The 18705-nt window shown below is 41.7% G+C and overlaps 1 protein-coding gene across 4 annotated transcripts in view; it reads right to left on the minus strand.

The window, feature by feature from the left end:
- The window catches only part of cnot10 (CCR4-NOT transcription complex, subunit 10), a 33345-nt gene extending 18452 nt beyond the window's left edge, over positions 1-14893 (minus strand). Inside the window, exons 1-12 of one of the 4 annotated variants that reach the window (XM_078539832.1) lie at positions 14738-14893; positions 12543-12640; positions 11583-11744; positions 10410-10560; positions 8338-8480; positions 7346-7420; positions 6988-7071; positions 4603-4720; positions 2832-2981; positions 1551-1601; positions 1214-1416; positions 984-1105 (exon numbers count right to left, since the gene is read on the minus strand). In XM_078539832.1, the coding sequence (XP_078395958.1) occupies positions 984-1105; positions 1214-1416; positions 1551-1601; positions 2832-2981; positions 4603-4720; positions 6988-7071; positions 7346-7420; positions 8338-8480; positions 10410-10560; positions 11583-11744; positions 12543-12640; positions 14738-14777 (1397 nt within the window). In that variant the 5' untranslated portion in view covers positions 14778-14893. Of the gene's footprint in view, positions 1-983; positions 1106-1213; positions 1417-1550; positions 1602-2831; positions 2982-4602; positions 4721-6987; positions 7072-7345; positions 7421-8337; positions 8484-10409; positions 10561-11582; positions 11745-12542; positions 12641-14737 lie in introns of all 4 variants that reach the window. The other 3 variants (XM_078539831.1, XM_078539835.1, XM_078539833.1) reach the window with 3 other exon arrangements.
- Between the last annotated feature and the right edge of the window lie 3812 nt (positions 14894-18705).

Consider the following 18705-nt stretch of genomic DNA (forward strand, 5'->3'; position numbering starts at 1 on the left):
GGGGGCCATTCAGCCCACTGTGTCTGTGCCAGCTCTTTGAAAGAACTATCCAATTGATCCCACTCTTTCCTCATAGTCTGCAAATTTTTCCTTTTCAAGTATACATCCAATTCCCTTTCAAAAGTTATTATCGAATCTGCTTCCACCACCCTCTCAGGCAGCACACTGCATTCCAGATAACAACAACTCGATGGGTGTAAAAAAATTGATTTTACCCACCGCCTCCATCCCACCCCAGTTGGTTTTTTTTTAACCAATCATCTTAAGGAGAAGAAAGTCTTGATTTCTATTCAATGGCCACCTCCACCACCGCCAACCATCCACCCCCCCACCCCCCCACCTCCTCCCCTCCCCTCCCCGAGGAAACTCTTGTCAGGTAAAGACAAGACTTTGTGGTGATGCCCCATGCAGTTGAATATCACACTATCTTTAACTCAGACATGTAGTCAGGCTGCTTGGATGAGGTACTGGTGAGCTGCCAGAAGCCAGTAACTGAAGCAAAAGTTGGTGCTTTCAGGAACCATGCATATTTTAAGCAAGGAATTAACTTGAACACAATGCTTGCAGCGATTGTTGAAGGAAGAGGCTTCTGCTTGACAATCTTCTCTTGTCTGTGATCCACAGTCACATGAAATTTTGTATTCTTTGAACATGCCTGTTGGGTATTCCACTGCCCAAATTCATTTAATTTGGGTACCTTAGCAGTCAAAATCTGAACATATTTGTTCTCAGAACCCACATAACACTTCACTAACTTTATACCTGGTGACTCTTGCAAGTAACAAGTTTAGAAGCTTTCCATTTTAAACTGTTCCTATACAGATAACATGCACACTTTTAAGGTTTGACAGTTAATTATTTAAAAAGTTTACTCATTTACACACCGTGCTATGCAGTCAGTTGTTAATCATTTATAGTCACACCGGTCCTATTAACCCTAGTGTTGCTCACCCACCCCTCGCTCACACATGGTGCTCACTCACTTATAAACGGTGTTCTGCATAGACTGCGATGCCAAGACTATCTTTTGGTGATAGCCTTGACCCAGAATTGATTGTACAATCCCTTTTTTGCTTGGCAGCCCTCTGGTCTCTTGTTCTGATGTCTGAAGGAAAATAATGCTGAAATTTAACATGACAGAAGAAAAGGTAGGGGAAAAAAAACAACTCGGAATGAATGGAAAAGTAGTTGATGCAGGAATGAGTCCACTCACCCCCTTGTTGGCAGCAATGCAACACTCTGCCAGCCTTAACCAAAGACGTGGGTTGGAGTGGTACACCTGAACTGCCTCCATCAGGCATTCAAAAGCCGCCAGTGGTCTGCCTATGTGCAATAGCTGGATTCCACAGTTGTGCAACAGTTCATATCGTTTGTTTGTGAGCAATGTGCTCATAGGTCTGCCTGAAAACTTCTTCCCTAATCATTAATAAAAAAAAGTGAAGGAAAAAAAAAACTCCAAATATTAAGCAGCCAGAAAAAGCAGAAATTGAAATTGTTCAATAAAAACCATTTGAAAAGTCTAGAGATTACAGCATAATTGACTACCCAACTTGTTTCACTGTTGCTGCCTCCAACTATCCAATGAAGTGTGTTGTGTTCATCTGTTTAGCGCAAACATACCAAATCATACAAGGGTTGGTAGAACAATAACGTGGGTTCTTTACTTGAAGAAAAGACTATACATATATTAGGGTAACTGGGAGGCTACGGAGAACCCATCTGATCTGTAGGACTGATGCTCTGTCCTGTCTATAGAGCACAAGGAGTAATAAATCACATCCAGTCTCATGGTGAATAGTGATGGACAGCAGTTTAAGATAAGCCCCTTAAGGTACATCAAAACAAGGAGAAGTTAATTAGAAACTGATTTTAATGTCAACTTTCAAACAAAAGTAACTGGAGTGAAACCTCTTGAACATTTACATATAAGTAGTGCCTTTCCTTTTAAATGAAAGAGAAAAAAAACACAGCAGTTTGCTTTGCAGCAACTAAAATGCAACTTGTACAAAATTATATCCAACACAAGTGAGTGAAAGATGCCAATCATCCTTCATTTCAGGGAAGTGTGCTTGGAAGTATTTTTACAATAATTGAGTTAGGACTGAAGTTACACCTTTGACACCATCAGGATGTCTCCAAGTTCTGCACAGCCAATGAGGTACTTTTTGAAATGTAGCATTGTTGCAATGTAGGCAACCTGGCAGCCCATGTGACACAGCAAGATCCCACAAACAGCAATATGATAATCGCTGGGCAATCTGTTGCAGCCATATTGGCTAAAGAACGAATATTGGCCACGGACACCGGGAAAAGCTCCTCTAGCTTTTCTTTGAAATAGTGCCATGGGATGGCACTATTAAGGAGTCATTCCCCTGTTTACATCTGCCTGTCTGAGACAGCAGACGGGGCTTTGGTTTAACATCTCTTCTGAAAGACGGTGCCTGACAGTGAAGCGCCTCCTCAGCAACATTAGCCCAGATTTTGTAATTAAGTCTCTGGAGTAGGGGTGGTGGCTGGTGGGGGGTGGTGGCTGGTGGGGGGTGGTGGCTGGTGGGGGGTGGGGGGCAGTGGCTGGCAGGGGTAGCGAGGGCAGAAAACACGAATCCACAGCCTTTTCACTCCAGCGAGAGAGTGCATCCCACTGAGCCAAGGCTGACGTTAAGCTGATTACCAGAACATAGAAAATAGGAACTCAAACATTAGCAGCTGGGCTTCCTAAGCAAGAATTCAATAAGTGACATGCATTTATGCATCATTTAAATTCAAATCACTCACACTAAATTAGGTCTGTGTTCATATTTTTATAGGATATTTGACCAAATATAGCCCACCTTGGTCTGTGCTTGTCTCCGTTAACTGCATGCAAGCAGCATCATTCTCCTGCAAGGCCTTTTTAAAGTAGAAAATTCCAAGGTTGTGTTTCCCCATGGCAAAATGGATGCATCCAAGGTTATTCCAGAACATACATCTAATACATTCACCTGTTTTCCAAATATTTTAAGGAGAAAAGTCAAGACAGTTGTAACAACTTCATTACTATATAAAAAAAAAGCTAAAAGTGATAGGTGGCAGATTTCAGATATGGCGGGGTGGGGGGGCTCTTTTTCAAGATAAAGAAGGTTAATTTGATAAGAGTAGACAAGGAGAAACCATTTCCACTGGTGGGAGGACCAGTAACCAAAGGGCACGGATTTAAAGCAATTGGCAAAAAAAGAGAGGAGATGAGCAAAGCTCCTGTTAAGTTGTGCAGGCACACAGCAACCTGCAAGACCCCACAAGAACTTGCTCTGGGATAAGTAAAACATCTGCACAGCCGTGCAAAAAAAACATAATGGGACGACACACCAAGAGATGGACTGAGCACGGCAGCAAAATTTGAAAGGGAACATTGGAGATGGAAGTTTGGTTTTTTTGCACAAGTTACGATGATCTGCTATGCATGGCCTGCAAGGGCGGTGGAAGCAGATCCAATAGCAACTTTCAAATGGGGAATTGGATAAATACCTGGAAAGGAGGAATTTGCAGCACCATGGCAAGAGAAAGAGTAGGGAAGCGGAAATAATTAAGATAGCTCTTTCAAAAAGCCAGCACAAGCATTCTGGGCTGAACGGCCGCCTTCTGGGCTATATGATTCTATGAATAAAAAGAAGTGTTTCCCATGGTGAGATCTGTGAAAATTGTGTAGCGAGATGGCTCTGTTAACTGAAGGCCACTGGGATACGTCACTGTCAAATCCAATGAGGATGGACAGCTTGCGCAAATCGGAGAGACAGAACTTGACGTAAATGGGACATATCTTTCAATGTTTCAAATCTGTCTAGACAATAAGACGCAAATACAGATAAGTAACCAGTGAGGGGATCATTCCTACTTGGATGAGTAACAAATGTTGGCCACGGGAAGAGGGCTATATGCAATGGAATCACAATAGCTCATTGCACTGAGACTAGAATCTTACCAAAAAAATACTTGTATGGCATCTAGTGACAACGAACAATTATGTGGAAGGGAGAAAGAATGAATAAAGAGTCAATCTCCTGTTCTTACTGATAAATTGGAAGGCAAAGATTAGTTCCGCTAGGCCTGAATAAATTCGATTGCACTGAATTGGAAGTGTGGCTGGGAACATCAACCCCACTCAAAAAGCTGGCACTCGGCAAATCAAACTGAAATCACCTTCTTTCAGAAGAGGCAAATTATGATTAGAGCACCAACCCTTTCTATAACAATAGAAAATTCAGGAGCTTTTCTTTCTAGTCTGTTAAAGTGAACAGGGAAAAAAGATTTAGCAGACAGAGGTGCATGGAACAGACACGACATCACAAGGATACGAGTACTGCCATGAAGACTGCTCTTTATGAAGCAGCTTAAAAATTATTTATACTCCTGTGCCATTTGAAGGGAAATTGGCAAGACAAAAAGATTAAAATACAGATAAGGAGCAAAGGGATTTTCCCCACACAAAACAAACTCTCGATTATTGGGGCTTCAAATAACAAAATAAATTGATCAAAGTGAAATATCTATCCACACTTGCCTCAATGAGTCACTAATAATCATCTGCTGTAAGCCATAAAACATGGCCATTCTTTAGATTCCTACCTGTGCTAAGGAATCCAGGATGATCCGTGATGTTTGCGCTGTTCAACAGCTTCACCGCTTTCCGATAATTCCCCCTTAAATACTCAAAATTGCTCTTGAGAAATAGGGAGGGAGCAGACTGCATAACAAAAAAAACAAATATATAACTGATAAAGGAAGTCCATTTATAGCAGCAAAATTTTAAAATCATTTAGTGAAACCAAAATCCTATTGCAAAGGCTACTAGCGTCATAATGAAAATCTAGATACAGAGTCAAAGAGTTATTTAGGGTTCAGGAGGCCATTTGGCCCTGAAAGTCCATGCTAGCTCTCCCTGAGTAATCCAATCATTCCCGCTCCCCTGCTGGATCCCCGTGGCCCTGCAGGCTTATTTCCTTCAAGTGCCCATCCAATTTCCTTTTGAAATCGTTGATTGCTTTCACTTCCACCACCCTCATAGGCAGCAAGTTCCAGGCCATTATAACTCGCTGTGTGAAAAAGTTCTTTCTTCCCCCTGTATCTTTTGCCCAAAACCTTAAATCTGTGTCCTTAATCCTTGTACCATCAGCCTAAGGGAGCAGGATTTCCTTGTCTACCTCATCTAAACCAGTCATAATCTTACACACCTCTATCAGATCACCCCTCAATCTCCTTTCCTCCAAGAACAGCCCCAGCTTTTCAACCTAACCTTGTAACCAAAATCTCCCATTCTCTGGAACCATTCTGGTAAATCACAATTGATCATTAATTATCATTCATGCAAGGATGAGTAACTATATCCCACAGATTTGGACATATGTGCAAAGCGCGTCTTTATAGAAGTGTTAATTTAGTGTAATTCTTGGTTCAGTGCGTAGCACTCTCGCCCGACTCTCATGAGTTCAAGTCCCACGCCAGACTTGAGCACAAAACCCAGGCTGACACTGCCAATGCAGTACCGAGGGAGTGCTGCACTGCTGAAGGCATCATCTTTCGGATGAGATGTTAAACCGAGGACCTCAAGTGGATGTAAAAATATTCCAGGACACTATTTGAAGAGAAATAACATGGTTCTTCCCAGTCTCCTGACCGATATTTATTGATCTACCAACAGATTTTTTTTTAAATGATCAATTCATTTCTCTCATTCTTGTTTGTGGGATCTTGCTGTGCACACACAGGCTGTTGCTTCCCCTACATTATGGCAGTGATTACATTTTAAAAATGCTTCATTGGTTGTGAAGCATGTTGGGAAGTGTTGAGGTTGTGAAAGGTGCTATAGGCTGTCTTTGTTAAACACAAATAAAGATGCCACGGCACATCACAGGTACGAGGGGAAAGTACACATGAGCCAAGAGAGGAGAAATGAATGGCTGTCAATCCTCTCCCTACCCACTCCCAAACTGTTACTGTCAAGACGTTCCCGTCAAGATCCAGTAACAGATTTTAAAATGATCTGTTGAGCCACACCAATAAGAGCACAAATTCCAGTAAGTGATACTGAGACTGCACGAGGCACTGGTATGCCAACATTTGGAGGACTATGTACAACTCTGGTCGCTGTGCTACAGCAAGGATACCCAGGGATTGGGACAGTGCAGAAAAGGGCGAACAAACTGACAGTTAACCCAAGGCATCTGAGATAAGAGAGAGACAGATTATTCTGCAGATGAGAGGACTCTGAAGAAAGTCTTCAAGTATGAAAGGTTTTCAGGGAATAAGGTGCATTGAATTCCATATACTTGATATGTTACATCGCAGCAATTATCTTCCTAGTACTATAGGAGCAAGCTGCACTGAGCTGAGAAACAGTTTCCACCAGTGGGAATCTTGGTAACAAGAGGTCACAGGTTTAAAGAGCCGAAGGGCAGAGGAGGAGAATTATTTTAATGCAGCGAGTTGTTGTGATCTGGAAGGCGCTGCCTGAAAGGGCAGTGGAAGCAGATTCAATAGTAACTTTCAAAGAGGGTTTGGAGGCATGCTTGAAAAGGGAACAATTTGCAGGGGTTTGGGGAAGAACAAGGGTGTGGGACAGAGTCATTTATGCTAATGCCACACGAGGAGGATATTCGGCCCATGCCAGCTCCCCACGGAGCAATCCAAAGCAGTCCCAGAAGCTGTGCCCGTCTGTGCCCCCACTCGATCCCCCTCGCCCTGCAAGTTAATTTCCTTCAACTGCCTATCTAATTTCCTTTTGAAATCATTCCAATTGGATAGCTCTGTAAACTCCAGCACAGGCGCAATGGGCCAAAGGGTCCCCTTCCATGCTGCATCATGTTTAAAAATCATCACCAGAACCAGAAGATTAATATCTGATGGTGGTGAGGTGGGGTAGAGAAGAAGATGGAGGTAAAGTGCGTCAGTGAGAGATTCCTAAGATTTAGTTGTGATTTGTACGGAAGCACAATTTTCACGTACTCTACTTACATTTCCAGCTGTATTCATTACAGATTTGATTTCCCGTTTACAAGCCTTCAAAGATTTCATCTGGACATAAGCTCTCACTTTACACTGTAAACATAACATGGACAAGTCATGCAAGGAGAACAAGATCATTTATACCATCAACAAAAACAACTTGCAAATACCGTGAAATCCATTTAACATCTAAAGTTTTAATATTTTCTGTTTCTTTTGTCCATTTCCAGGCTGTTTCCAGTCCTGTATTTTCTCATTTCCTCCACCAAACCCTCTCATCATTTTGAACACCTCTACTAAATCTCCCTTTAACCTTCTCTGCTCTAAGGAGAACCACGACATAAGTGGGGATAGTTTATCCACATACCTGATGAATTTTGGACTTAGTAGCTTCCACCATAACTCCAGCATCAACCTTCTGATTAGTGGCATCTTTAAAAACCTTTGTCAAAATGATGAGAGAGAAATTACTTTAGCAGAACAATTTTCTGCCGCTGTATACTGCAAGCTCAATGAACGTTATGGATAAAACTTAATTAGTTTCAGGGAAACAGCAACTAACACTCACATAGCTGATACCAACAAACTATCCAGATGATCGGAGGCTTGAAACACATACAGCTAAAAAAAAAAGGTCAGCACCACATCACTGACCCAGCAGCAGAGAGTTCTAGCTTCAACCTCTCTTGAGGATGGAGGACAGCAGTCAACCAAATCAACTCAGGCCATCGATGCTGTTTCTTCTGTCCATTTCCAGGCTGTTTACAGTCCTGTATCTTCCTCATTTCCTCCATCAAGCCCTCTCATCATTTTGAACACCTCTACACCACAAGTGGAAGGTGAGAGACGATCCAAAGTGCGACTGCGGCCGCGAGTCCCAGATCGCGGAGCATATCACATCAGTCTGCCCCTTAAGATCAGCTACAGGAGGCACCTGGTTTCTCCACTCAACATTTCAAGAGGCCACTGAACGGACAGCCAGACCTGACGCCCCATTAGAAGTTTTACCCATCATATGAAAGCAATCATCGGCAGCCGGGGCTTCACCAGGTCGAGCAACTTCATTTCAATTGCATTTAAATTCCACCCGCTGCCGTGGTGGGATTTGAACCCCTGTCCCCAGAGCATTAGCCTGGGCCCCTGGATTACTAGTCCAGCGACATTACCACAACACCACCGTCTCCCCCTAGCAACTTCATTTCACGTGCAATGCAATAAACACCAATCCAGATTGGGGCAGTTGTCAGGAGCCACTCTGCATTACAAGGCCATTTTGACCTCTCCTAACCATTAAATCTTGGTGTTGACCTCTCTGCAACGAGCCACTGTTAAAATTCTAATCAATTCGGAGATACTGACCTCGCTGGACTTGCCATTTTTATTGTTTCCTTGCAAAATCATTTTCTCCAGAACTGCGAGCAGCAGCAAAGCTTTCTCAGGCTGGTACGTCAACAGATAAAGGTCAACAAGCAAGAAGCACAAAGCCTGGGCAAATTTCTCTTCTGCTTAAAGATTGGAGACAGAAACAAATCAGATTTTAATGACCCGAGCATCAAGCGCCTTAAGCCCAAATAGATGGGCACAGCTTCATCAGTCACATCATACTTTAGTGGTATCCAGGTTTTGCTGAGAAAAAGATCTACATAAGCTCTGGGTTAGTAGCATTGTTACACAGAGCACCTCGCTTTCATTATTTCAGTTTCACAACAAACATTTATGCAACTGAAAAGAGAGACATGTTGCTGAAGTTTTTCATCTTGCATCCATCAGGACAAACACAAGAATGCCAAATTTCAAACAATTTTTTTTTATTCTTTAACGGGATATGGGTGTCACTGTCCAGAATTTGTTGCCCATCTCTAATTACCCCGAACGGAGTAGTTTTCTAGGCCATTTAGGTGGGTGGTAAAGAGTCAACCACATTGCTTTGAGTCTGGAGTCACAAGTAGGCTGGGCCAGACCAGGTAAGGTTGGCAGATTTCCTTCCATAAAAGGACATGAGTGAACCAGATAGGTTTTTGTGACAATCAATGATAGTTTCACATCACCATGACTGAGACCAGTTTTCAATTTCTGATTTGTTAATTAAGTTCAAATTCCACCAGCTGCAGTGGTGGCATCTGAACCCATGTCACTTGAGCATTAGCCTGGCTCTCTGACAATGCCACTACGCCACCCTCTCCCCCATTATAACAATTTATACTATAGGAGAAAAAGGCGCTGATTGGATTTTTTTCTCCTATAAGACAAATTGTTGTAATCGTTTGAAATTTGGCATTTTTGCATCTGCCCTGACGAATGCAAGATGAAAAGCTCCAGCAACATGTCTCTCTTTTCAGCAATACTCAATTCTGTACTAGCAAACGACTGTTTAACAAACACTTACTTATGGAACATCAATGCACCATGCAACTTCCCTTCCCTTCACATTTCAATAATACTGGGCAGGAAAAGAATGACCTAAAGCAGATTTTCTTTTTAAATCTTTCTGTACAAAATCCCACGTACATCCTCATACGTTCTCTTATACTGATCTCATGCACGTTCCAAGGCAAACCTCTCCAAATGATAGCAAACTGAGAGCAACAGCAAACAACAAGAGCTGTCCCATCACACAAAGATTGAGGAGCTGCACTGAAAGCAGTGGAAGTGCAAAGTCATATGGCTGAAAGAACATTAAAGGGATAATGTAAGCTAAATAGTGTCATGGTAGAGGAAAAAGGGCTTGGAGGTAGCTGAAGGACAGACAGATTATTGAAGCCATCAGTGGAGTGTGTGGAAGGCAGTAAAGGAGACAAATTAACACCTTGGTCGACATTGGTGGAGGCATTTGTAAGATGTCTGGTCCAGTCCTACCTGGTATGCTGTGCTCACCTACGAGGATAGAGACTGAATCATCGGAGAGGGGGCCTCAAAAAGGGGCAACTCATCCAAGGACTGAGAATAAGCGTCAAGAGAAGCTGGGACTATTAGGAATGTACAGAACAAAACCTACTGAAGATCCTAAAGCAGCACAGGCAGGATAAACGTCAATATCTTTACACCGTTTTGATTTTGAAAGGACATGCCCTGCAACTTGCAAGAAGGATGGTAAAAAGCCAGCTTAGAATTAGCGACTTTACACAGAGGGGAGGGAGAGAGAGGGGGAGGGGGGGGGGGGCGGAACCAAGGGAAGCAATGAAACCTGATAAGTTATCCGACCTGCTGATACTATTCTGGGGGAAATTTGGAGAGGGTTTGGGGAATGTTTCCTCGACACTGAGAACGTGGTAGTTTTCCCCAGTCCCAACAGTTCAGTTGTCAGGCTTTCATAGGACAGTAAAAGCATTTAACAGACCAGGTGTGGACATTTAAATACCATGGCTGAATCAATATTATAGAATGGATAATCTACTAGAATGCAATCAGAGAGTGGAACAAGAACTACCTACCAAAAGGCTCTATGAATTGGTAGAGTTTTTCTCCAATTGATATAGCTTCAGTGTACTGGCGGAGATGGTAAAGAATGATTGCTTGGTTGTAATAAAGCATGCTGTTCTCAACATCATCCAGTCCATCCATTTCTTCCACTGTGGAATGGACCTAAAACAAATCCAATAGTTTCCTGTTACCCAAAGGAGCATTTAATGATAATTCGACCATTTTCAACTTGCTTCCAAAAAAGGTACTACCGATGTATTGAAAAACCTCCTGCACACTCTCTCTCTCCCTCCCTCACTTCACTTTCATCTCCCCACCACATGCACGTCACTCCACGATGACCTTCCTAATTCTGATGAAAGGTAATTGACTTGAAACGTTAACTCCCTTTCTCTCCCTACATTTGCTGCCTGACCTGATAAGTATTTTCAGCAATTTCTGTTCTAATGAGAATAAATTCTTTTTTTTTTGGTTAACTATTGAGAAAGTCAAGCTTTTTCAAGATCTTAATAAATACCAGCCATGTCTCTAGCTGCCGATGACTCTCACTTCTAGGCCAGAAGATTCCGAGTTCAAGCCCCACTCCAGCAATACGAGCACAAAAATCCAGACTGACACTCCAGTGCAGTACAGAGGAAATGCTGCATTGTTGGAGGTGTCACCTTCCAACTAGATGTTAAACTTAGGCCTCCTCTACTATCTCAGGTGGGCACAGAAGATCCCATGCCACTATTTCAAAGAAGGGCAGGGGGGTTCTCCCTGATGTCCTGGGCCAATATTTATCCCTCAACTAAAACAGATTATCCAGTCATTAACCCATTGCTGTTTGTAGGAGTTTGCTGTGTGCTAACTGGCTGTCACATTTCCTACATTACCACAGTGACTTCACTGGCTGTAAAGCATCCTATCTAAATGCAAGTCTTTCTTTTTAATGAAGCTTCGTTCTTTCGCTAACTACTGTAATCTACTTCAGAATCTACTTCAGAAAGGCCAGCCGGTGAAAGGTTCTTCCATTTCCATTAGGCCAAGAGTGACTTGAGAAAGTGCTGCAATGATCTGCCTCAAGGCACAATCTTTCCTAACTCATTATACAGAACATAGAAATGCAGAGCAGGCTAGAGGGGCCAAATGGCCTACTCCTGATTCTTGTGTTACAAACATCATTTGCTGTTCTCCACTCTTACCTGATTTTTCAGCAGATTGAGAGTCTGTCTCAAAGTATCTGTCAAAGTCTGCCCATTTTTGTAAAACTCCACCACTGCTTTATTCAGAGAGATTTTGTAATCATCTTTGTTTAGCTCTTGTAGATGACCCAGATACTGCAGACAAGTGTCAAACTGTCCTGACTGTGGTAAAATGTAAGAAAACATACGTAAACACAATTGCTATCTACGGCAAACAATTTTGTGAAACTTCATAGCCAGTGCTCCGATTAGGCACTGATGCAGTTTTAATATGTCAGTGTTCAAGGACAAGAAAGATACCAGCAACATTACTTGAGGAGGAGGAAGGAGTGAAAGGACATCAGTCGGCCTTACAGGAGAGAACAAGGAACCAGCGCGTGATGCAGCATCCTAGTGTTCCCTGGACAGATTGGAAAGTTCTATCATACCTCAAACTGTAAATAAGCTAACACGTGTGTGTGCGTGTGTTCCCTGCCCTTTACCATATTGCAACAATAAGGACAACTACTTACAGCATGAAATTACACATCATACGCATTTTGTTTAAAAGATTCTGAATAAGAACTCCATAAATATTGTGCTATCATTACTTCGTGTTCATTTCCTACTGTATCATTTGCCCTGTAAATAAATTTGGCTGCTGGTTTTAGCCCAAATGTTGTTGTTTGTGTTTTGCACCAGAAGAGGGAACTCAGTAGATAATCTACTTGATCTTTGTTGGTGAAAAGGATAATTGTGACGCATTATTCCCTTTCATGTCACACTTCAGGCATTAAGTTTCAGATTATAGAAGGCACAAGTCTGTTTTTGGAAATTGCATTTTTTCTGCTGATGCAAATAAAGAGAATGTGAGACAGTCCCAATTCAGCTGACCATGGAGCTGAATTAATGAGAATTCATTTTAATGGTTCCATAGTAAGCTCTGTATTTTACAGTCACTCTCTACAAGGTAATACGTACTGTGTAAGCCTCATAGGCATCGTTTGCGAGTTCCTTTACATGGTCGGCAACTCCTGAAGAAAGAGAATTAGTCTCTGTTTTCACGTCAGTGCCCTGATCTACAACAAAAAGCAAAGGCAATTACTCAACATATCCATCTAGTGCCACTCATGTGACAAGCATTTTTTCCACATTCAGATTGACCCGCAAATGTTTATAAGCAGCCACAGATTTATAGAACCAATCACAGAAATACACCTGAATCAGTCTTAAGCTTCTACAAAAGAAAAGCATAGAGCAGCAATTGCCTCCAGAATCTTCAAATGATTTGCAAAGCTCAGAGCGAAGACATTTTTCCTCAGCTCAGTGCTAAATGGCCAATCCCTTGTTCTGAGGCTACATCCGCCCCCCTCAGTTCTAGAGTCCCCAGCCAAGAGAAAGAGCCTCTCAGCATCTATTTGATCAAACTCTCTCAGAATCTTAAAACGTTTTAATGAGAACCCCTTTCATTCTTCAAAACGCCAGACAGTATAACTACAAGCAGCTATCAAGATAGTAACAATGTTATTTAAAAGGGAATTGGATAAGTGTCTGCCTGAGACAAATATTGGAGATCCACTCACAGGAGAGAGTACCAAATATGGAAGTACACCAGTGCACAGGGGTTCCCAACTTGTTTGCTCTCTCGAGTCAGCGACACCTCTGCTGGCTGGGTCTTGTCAGCTAAATGGATGACAGCTGTCTTCCCAAACACATCAGCACAAGACCAATAGGTCGCCAAGGTCTGCAACACAAGGATGTCTGCAAGCTAGACTTCAAAATGACCAGGATTGGAGTCGAGAAATGGGAAGTCCTCACTACTGACCAGGGTGCCTGGAGATGAGCAGTCAGGAAGGGTGTGGAAAAAAACAGAGGACAAAGGAAATGACCAGAAGGTGGAAAAGAGAGCCTGCGGGAAGGAAAAACACCAGTCGCCCTTGGGCCAACACTATTTATCAAGCCAGCTCATGAGTCAGCCTCTACAACCACAACAGGCGGTGTTCAATCCGGAAGTGACAGACACCCCGGGTGCAGTCCATCATCTCCCGAGATGGACGGATGCCTATGTAATTTGAAAGGAACTGGAAGGGATGACATTAAACAGGCAGCAAAAAAGTAGGCTTCTTCAGTGAAGAGTTTTGGCTGACAGATAATCACGTTATTGCGAGTAATGCATCCCACCCTATGCTGTGGAAACTTTGTTCAGTTAAAAGACTCACACTACCTCAACAGGCCATTTTTAACCCATAACCAGTGTTGATTGTTTTGTAACTGGAACAGCATTGTTCCCTTAACCCTGAAGATCTATCAGTCAGTTATTCCAACATCAAACAATTTACAGCACAGGAGGCCATTCCGTCCATCATCTCTGTGCTGGCCAAAAGAGAGTTATCCAGCCTAACCCACTTTCCAGCACTTGTTCTGTGGCCCAGGTGATTCCAGCACTTCAAATGAATATCCAAGCACTTTTTAAATGCTACGAGGGTTTCTGCCTCTACCATCCTTTCAGGGAGGGCTCGATCCCCACCACTCCCTGGGTGAACAAATGGTAAACACCAGGTTCTAAGTCAATTCACTGCTCCAAAAACTCAAGAGTCTCCCCAATTCAGTTGCTGATTCCTGCCCCAGTTTTAAGTGATGCTCTGTGCCCCGCTGCTCAAACCCCGAGGGCTCTGGGGTGTGCATGCACCTCCCACCAGGGCATCCAGTCTGGGGCAGGCACCACCCACTCATCCCATTGCTCCCCCCGTCAGGCGCCCACCCATCCCAGCAGAGTTGGGGGGAAAGGGGAAAGAGGCATCCACCCATCCAGGGTCCAGACAGGGCCGGCCACCCGCCCCGGGGTCCGGAGAGGGCCGGCCACCCGCCCGCTCACCCCGGGGTCCGGAGAGGGCCGGCCACCCGCTCACCCCGGGGTCCAGACAGGGCCGGCAACCCGCCCCGGGGTCCGGAGAGGGCCGGCCACCCGCCCCGGGGTCCAGAGAGGGCCGGCCACCCGCTCACCCCGGGGTCCGGAGAGGGTGGGCCGGCCACCCGCTCACCCCGGGGTCCGGAGAGGGTGGGCCGGCCACCCGCTCACCCCGGGGTCCGGAGAGGGTGGGCCGGCCACCCGCTCACCCCGGGGTCCGGAGAGGGTCGGCCGGCCACCCGCCCCCGACTCCACTCCGGACCCTCACCTCCATTATTTGCTGCACTAGAGTCCGACATGATGCCCATCCGCCCCCGGGCCAGGGGGTGAAGCCGAGTGGCCGAGGCCCCGGTGCCGGGCCGGGGGTGAAGCCGAGTTCCCGAGGCCGCTCCGGAAATGACCGGCGTCGCTCTACCAATCAGCGGAATGGCGCATATAATGAACGTCACTTCCTGTCAGTCCAGAGGCCAAACCCTGAATCCTTTCCAGTACCAAACATCAGAATATATAGAATCACACCCTATAGAAATAGATACCAAACAGCAGAATATATAGAATCACACCCTATAGAAATAGATACCAAACAGCAGAATATATAGAATCACACCCTATAGAAATAGATACCAAACAGCAGAATATATAGAATCACACCCTATAGAAATAGATACCAAACAGCAGAATATATAGACTCACACCCTATAGAAATAGATACCAAACAGCAGAATATATAGAATCACACCCTATAGAAATAGATACCAAACAGCAGAATATATAGACTCACACCCTATAGAAATAGATACCAAACAGCAGAATATATAGAATCACACCCTATAGAAATAGATACCAAACAGCAGAATATATAGACTCTCACCCTATAGAAATAGATACCAAACAGCAGAATATATAGAATCACACCCTATAGAAATAGATACCAAACAGCAGAATATATAGACTCTCACCCTATAGAAATAGATACCAAACAGCAGAATATATAGAATCACACCCTATAGAAATAGATACCAAACAGCAGAATATATAGAATCACACCCTATAGAAATAGATACCAAACAGCAGAATATATAGACTCTCACCCTATAGAAATAGATACCAAACATCAGAATATATAGAATCACACCCTATAGAAATAGATACCAAACATCAGAATATATAGAATCACACCCTATAGAAATAGATACCAAACAGCAGAATATATAGACTCACACCCTATAGAAATAGATACCAAACAGCAGAATATATAGACTCACACCCTATAGAAATAGATACCAAACAGCAGAATATATAGAATCACACCCTATAGAAATAGATACCAAACAGCAGAATATATAGACTCACACCCTATAGAAATAGATACCAAACAGCAGAATATATAGACTCACACCCTATAGAAATAGATACCAAACAGCAGAATATATAGAATCACACCCTATAGAAATAGATACCAAACAGCAGAATATATAGAATCACATCCTATAGAAATAGATACCAAACATCAGAATATATAGAATCACACCCTATAGAAATAGATACCAAACAGCAGAATATATAGAATCACACCCTATAGAAATAGATACCAAACAGCAGAATATATAGAATCACACCCTATAGAAATAGATACCAAACATCAGAATATATAAAATCACACCCTATAGAAATAGATACCAAACATCAGAATATATAGAATCACACCCTATAGAAATAGATACCAAACATCAGAATATATAGACTCACACCCTATAGAAATAGATACCAAACAGCAAAATATATAGAATCACACCCTATAGAAATAGATACCAAACAGCAGAATATATAGAATCACACCCTATAGAAATAGATACCAAACATCAGAATATATAGAATCACACCCTATAGAAATAGATACCAAACAGCAGAATATATAGAATCACACCCTATAGAAATAGATACCAAACATCAGAATATATATAATCACACCCTATAGAAATTAATATCAAACATCAGAATATATATAATCACACCCTATAGAAATTAATATCAAACACTAGAATATATAAAATCACACCCTATAGGGATAGATATCAAACACCAGAATATACAAAATCACACCCTATAGAAATAGATACGAAATAGCAGAATATATAAATTCACACCCTATAGATATAGATATCAAACAGCAGATTATATAACATTGCACCCTATGGAAATAGATATCAAACAGCGGAATATATAAAATCACACCCTATAGAAACTAATATCAAACACCAGAATACATAAAATCACACCCTATAGATATAGATATCAAATAGCAGATTATATAACATTGCATCCTATAGAAATAGATATCAAACAGCAGAATATATAAAATCCAAGCTTATAGGAATATATATCAAACACCAGAATATATAAAATCACACCCTCTAGAAATAGATATCAAACACCAGAATATATAAAATCACACCCTGTAGAAATAGATATCAAACAGCAGATTATATAAAATCACACCCTATAGAAATAGATATCAAACAGCAGAATATATAAAATCCCAGCCTATAGGAATATATATTAAACAGCAGAATATATAAAATCACACCCTATAGAAATAGATATCAAAAATAGATTATATAAAATCACACCCTATATAAATAGATATCAAACAGCTGAATATATAAAATCACACCCTATAGAAATAGTTATCAAACAGCAGAATATATAAAATCTCACCCTATAGGGATGGATCTGAAACAGCAGATTATATAAAATTGCACCCTATAGGGATAGATATCAAACACAGCAGAATATATAAAATCACACCCTATGGGGATAGATACCAAACACAGCAGAATATATGAAATCACACCCTATAGGGATAGATATCTAATGCAGAAGAATATATAAAATCACACCTATAGGGATAGATATCAAACACAGCAGAATATATATAAAATCAAACCCTATAGGGATAGATATCTAATGCAGAAGAATATATAAAATCACACCCTATAGGGATATATATCAAACACAGCAGAATATATAAAATCACAATCTATAGGGATAGGTACCAAATACAAGTGAATACATAACATCGCAGCATATAGGGATAGACACCAAATACAGTAGAATAAATAATATCACACCTTGTAGAGATAGAGGTAAAACATGGTATAATTTACAATATTTCACCCTATAGGGATAGATATCAAACACAGTAGAACATTTAATATCGCATCCTTTAGGGATAGATATCAAACAGTAGAATTCATACACTCACACCCTATAGGGATATGTATCAAATACAGTGGGATATATAAAATCACACTCTATAGGCATATATATCAAATACATAGAAAAATAATTTCACAATCTATAGGGATATAATATACAATGCACTGGACCCTATGTGAATATAATATTTTATACACTGCACCCTATGGGAAATCAAATACTGTACAGTATAGAATATTTAACATGACACCCTATAGGAATGTAATATACAATGCACTGGGTCCTATGGAAATATATTCATACACTACACCCTATGGGAATATCAAAACACTCTAATGGGTGTGTATAATAAACAATTATCATATACCTCCAATGGGTATATAATAAATAATGCTACAGCCTATGGATGTATAATATTTTATAGAGAACTCAAGTAATAATAAGGAAGTGGCAGCAGTTAATGTGGTGCCTACATGTAAAATGGGGAATAAATCTACCCAGTGGCTACAGGTCCATTCGGCTTGCATCCTGCATGGATAAAGCACTCTTAACTTGCCAAAGCATTCTGTTGTCATGTGTCTGCCTGCTGTAGTTTTTAATGGAAAGGAGGCTGTCTCTTGGAGAACTTTGAAGATATTACAATGATTTATTTGCATTCGCACATGAACTTACTTAATAATAGCAAAATTGGGGAAATTCAGGGTAGAACGTGAGGTAAGATCAAATTCTAAAAATAGAAATGAAACAGAACACAGAAACAACATGGCCATGACAGGTTTAATACAATATTGAGACAAGGTACTGGGTGCAATAATCTAAGAACATAAGAAATAGGAGCTGGAGGAGCCCTTTCAGCACTTTGAGCCTACTCCTCCATTTAAAAAGATCATGGCTGCTCTCCTATCTCAACTCCACTTTTCCACCATATCCTTGTTTCCCTTAATATCCAATCTATCAATCTGATCCTTGAATATTCTCAATGACTGGGCATCCACAGCTCTCTAGGAGAAGGAATTC

The sequence above is a fragment of the Cetorhinus maximus genome, chromosome 4 (genome assembly GCF_964194155.1).
Source record: "Cetorhinus maximus chromosome 4, sCetMax3.hap1.1, whole genome shotgun sequence".
NCBI classification, from domain to species: Eukaryota; Metazoa; Chordata; class Chondrichthyes; order Lamniformes; family Cetorhinidae; genus Cetorhinus; species Cetorhinus maximus.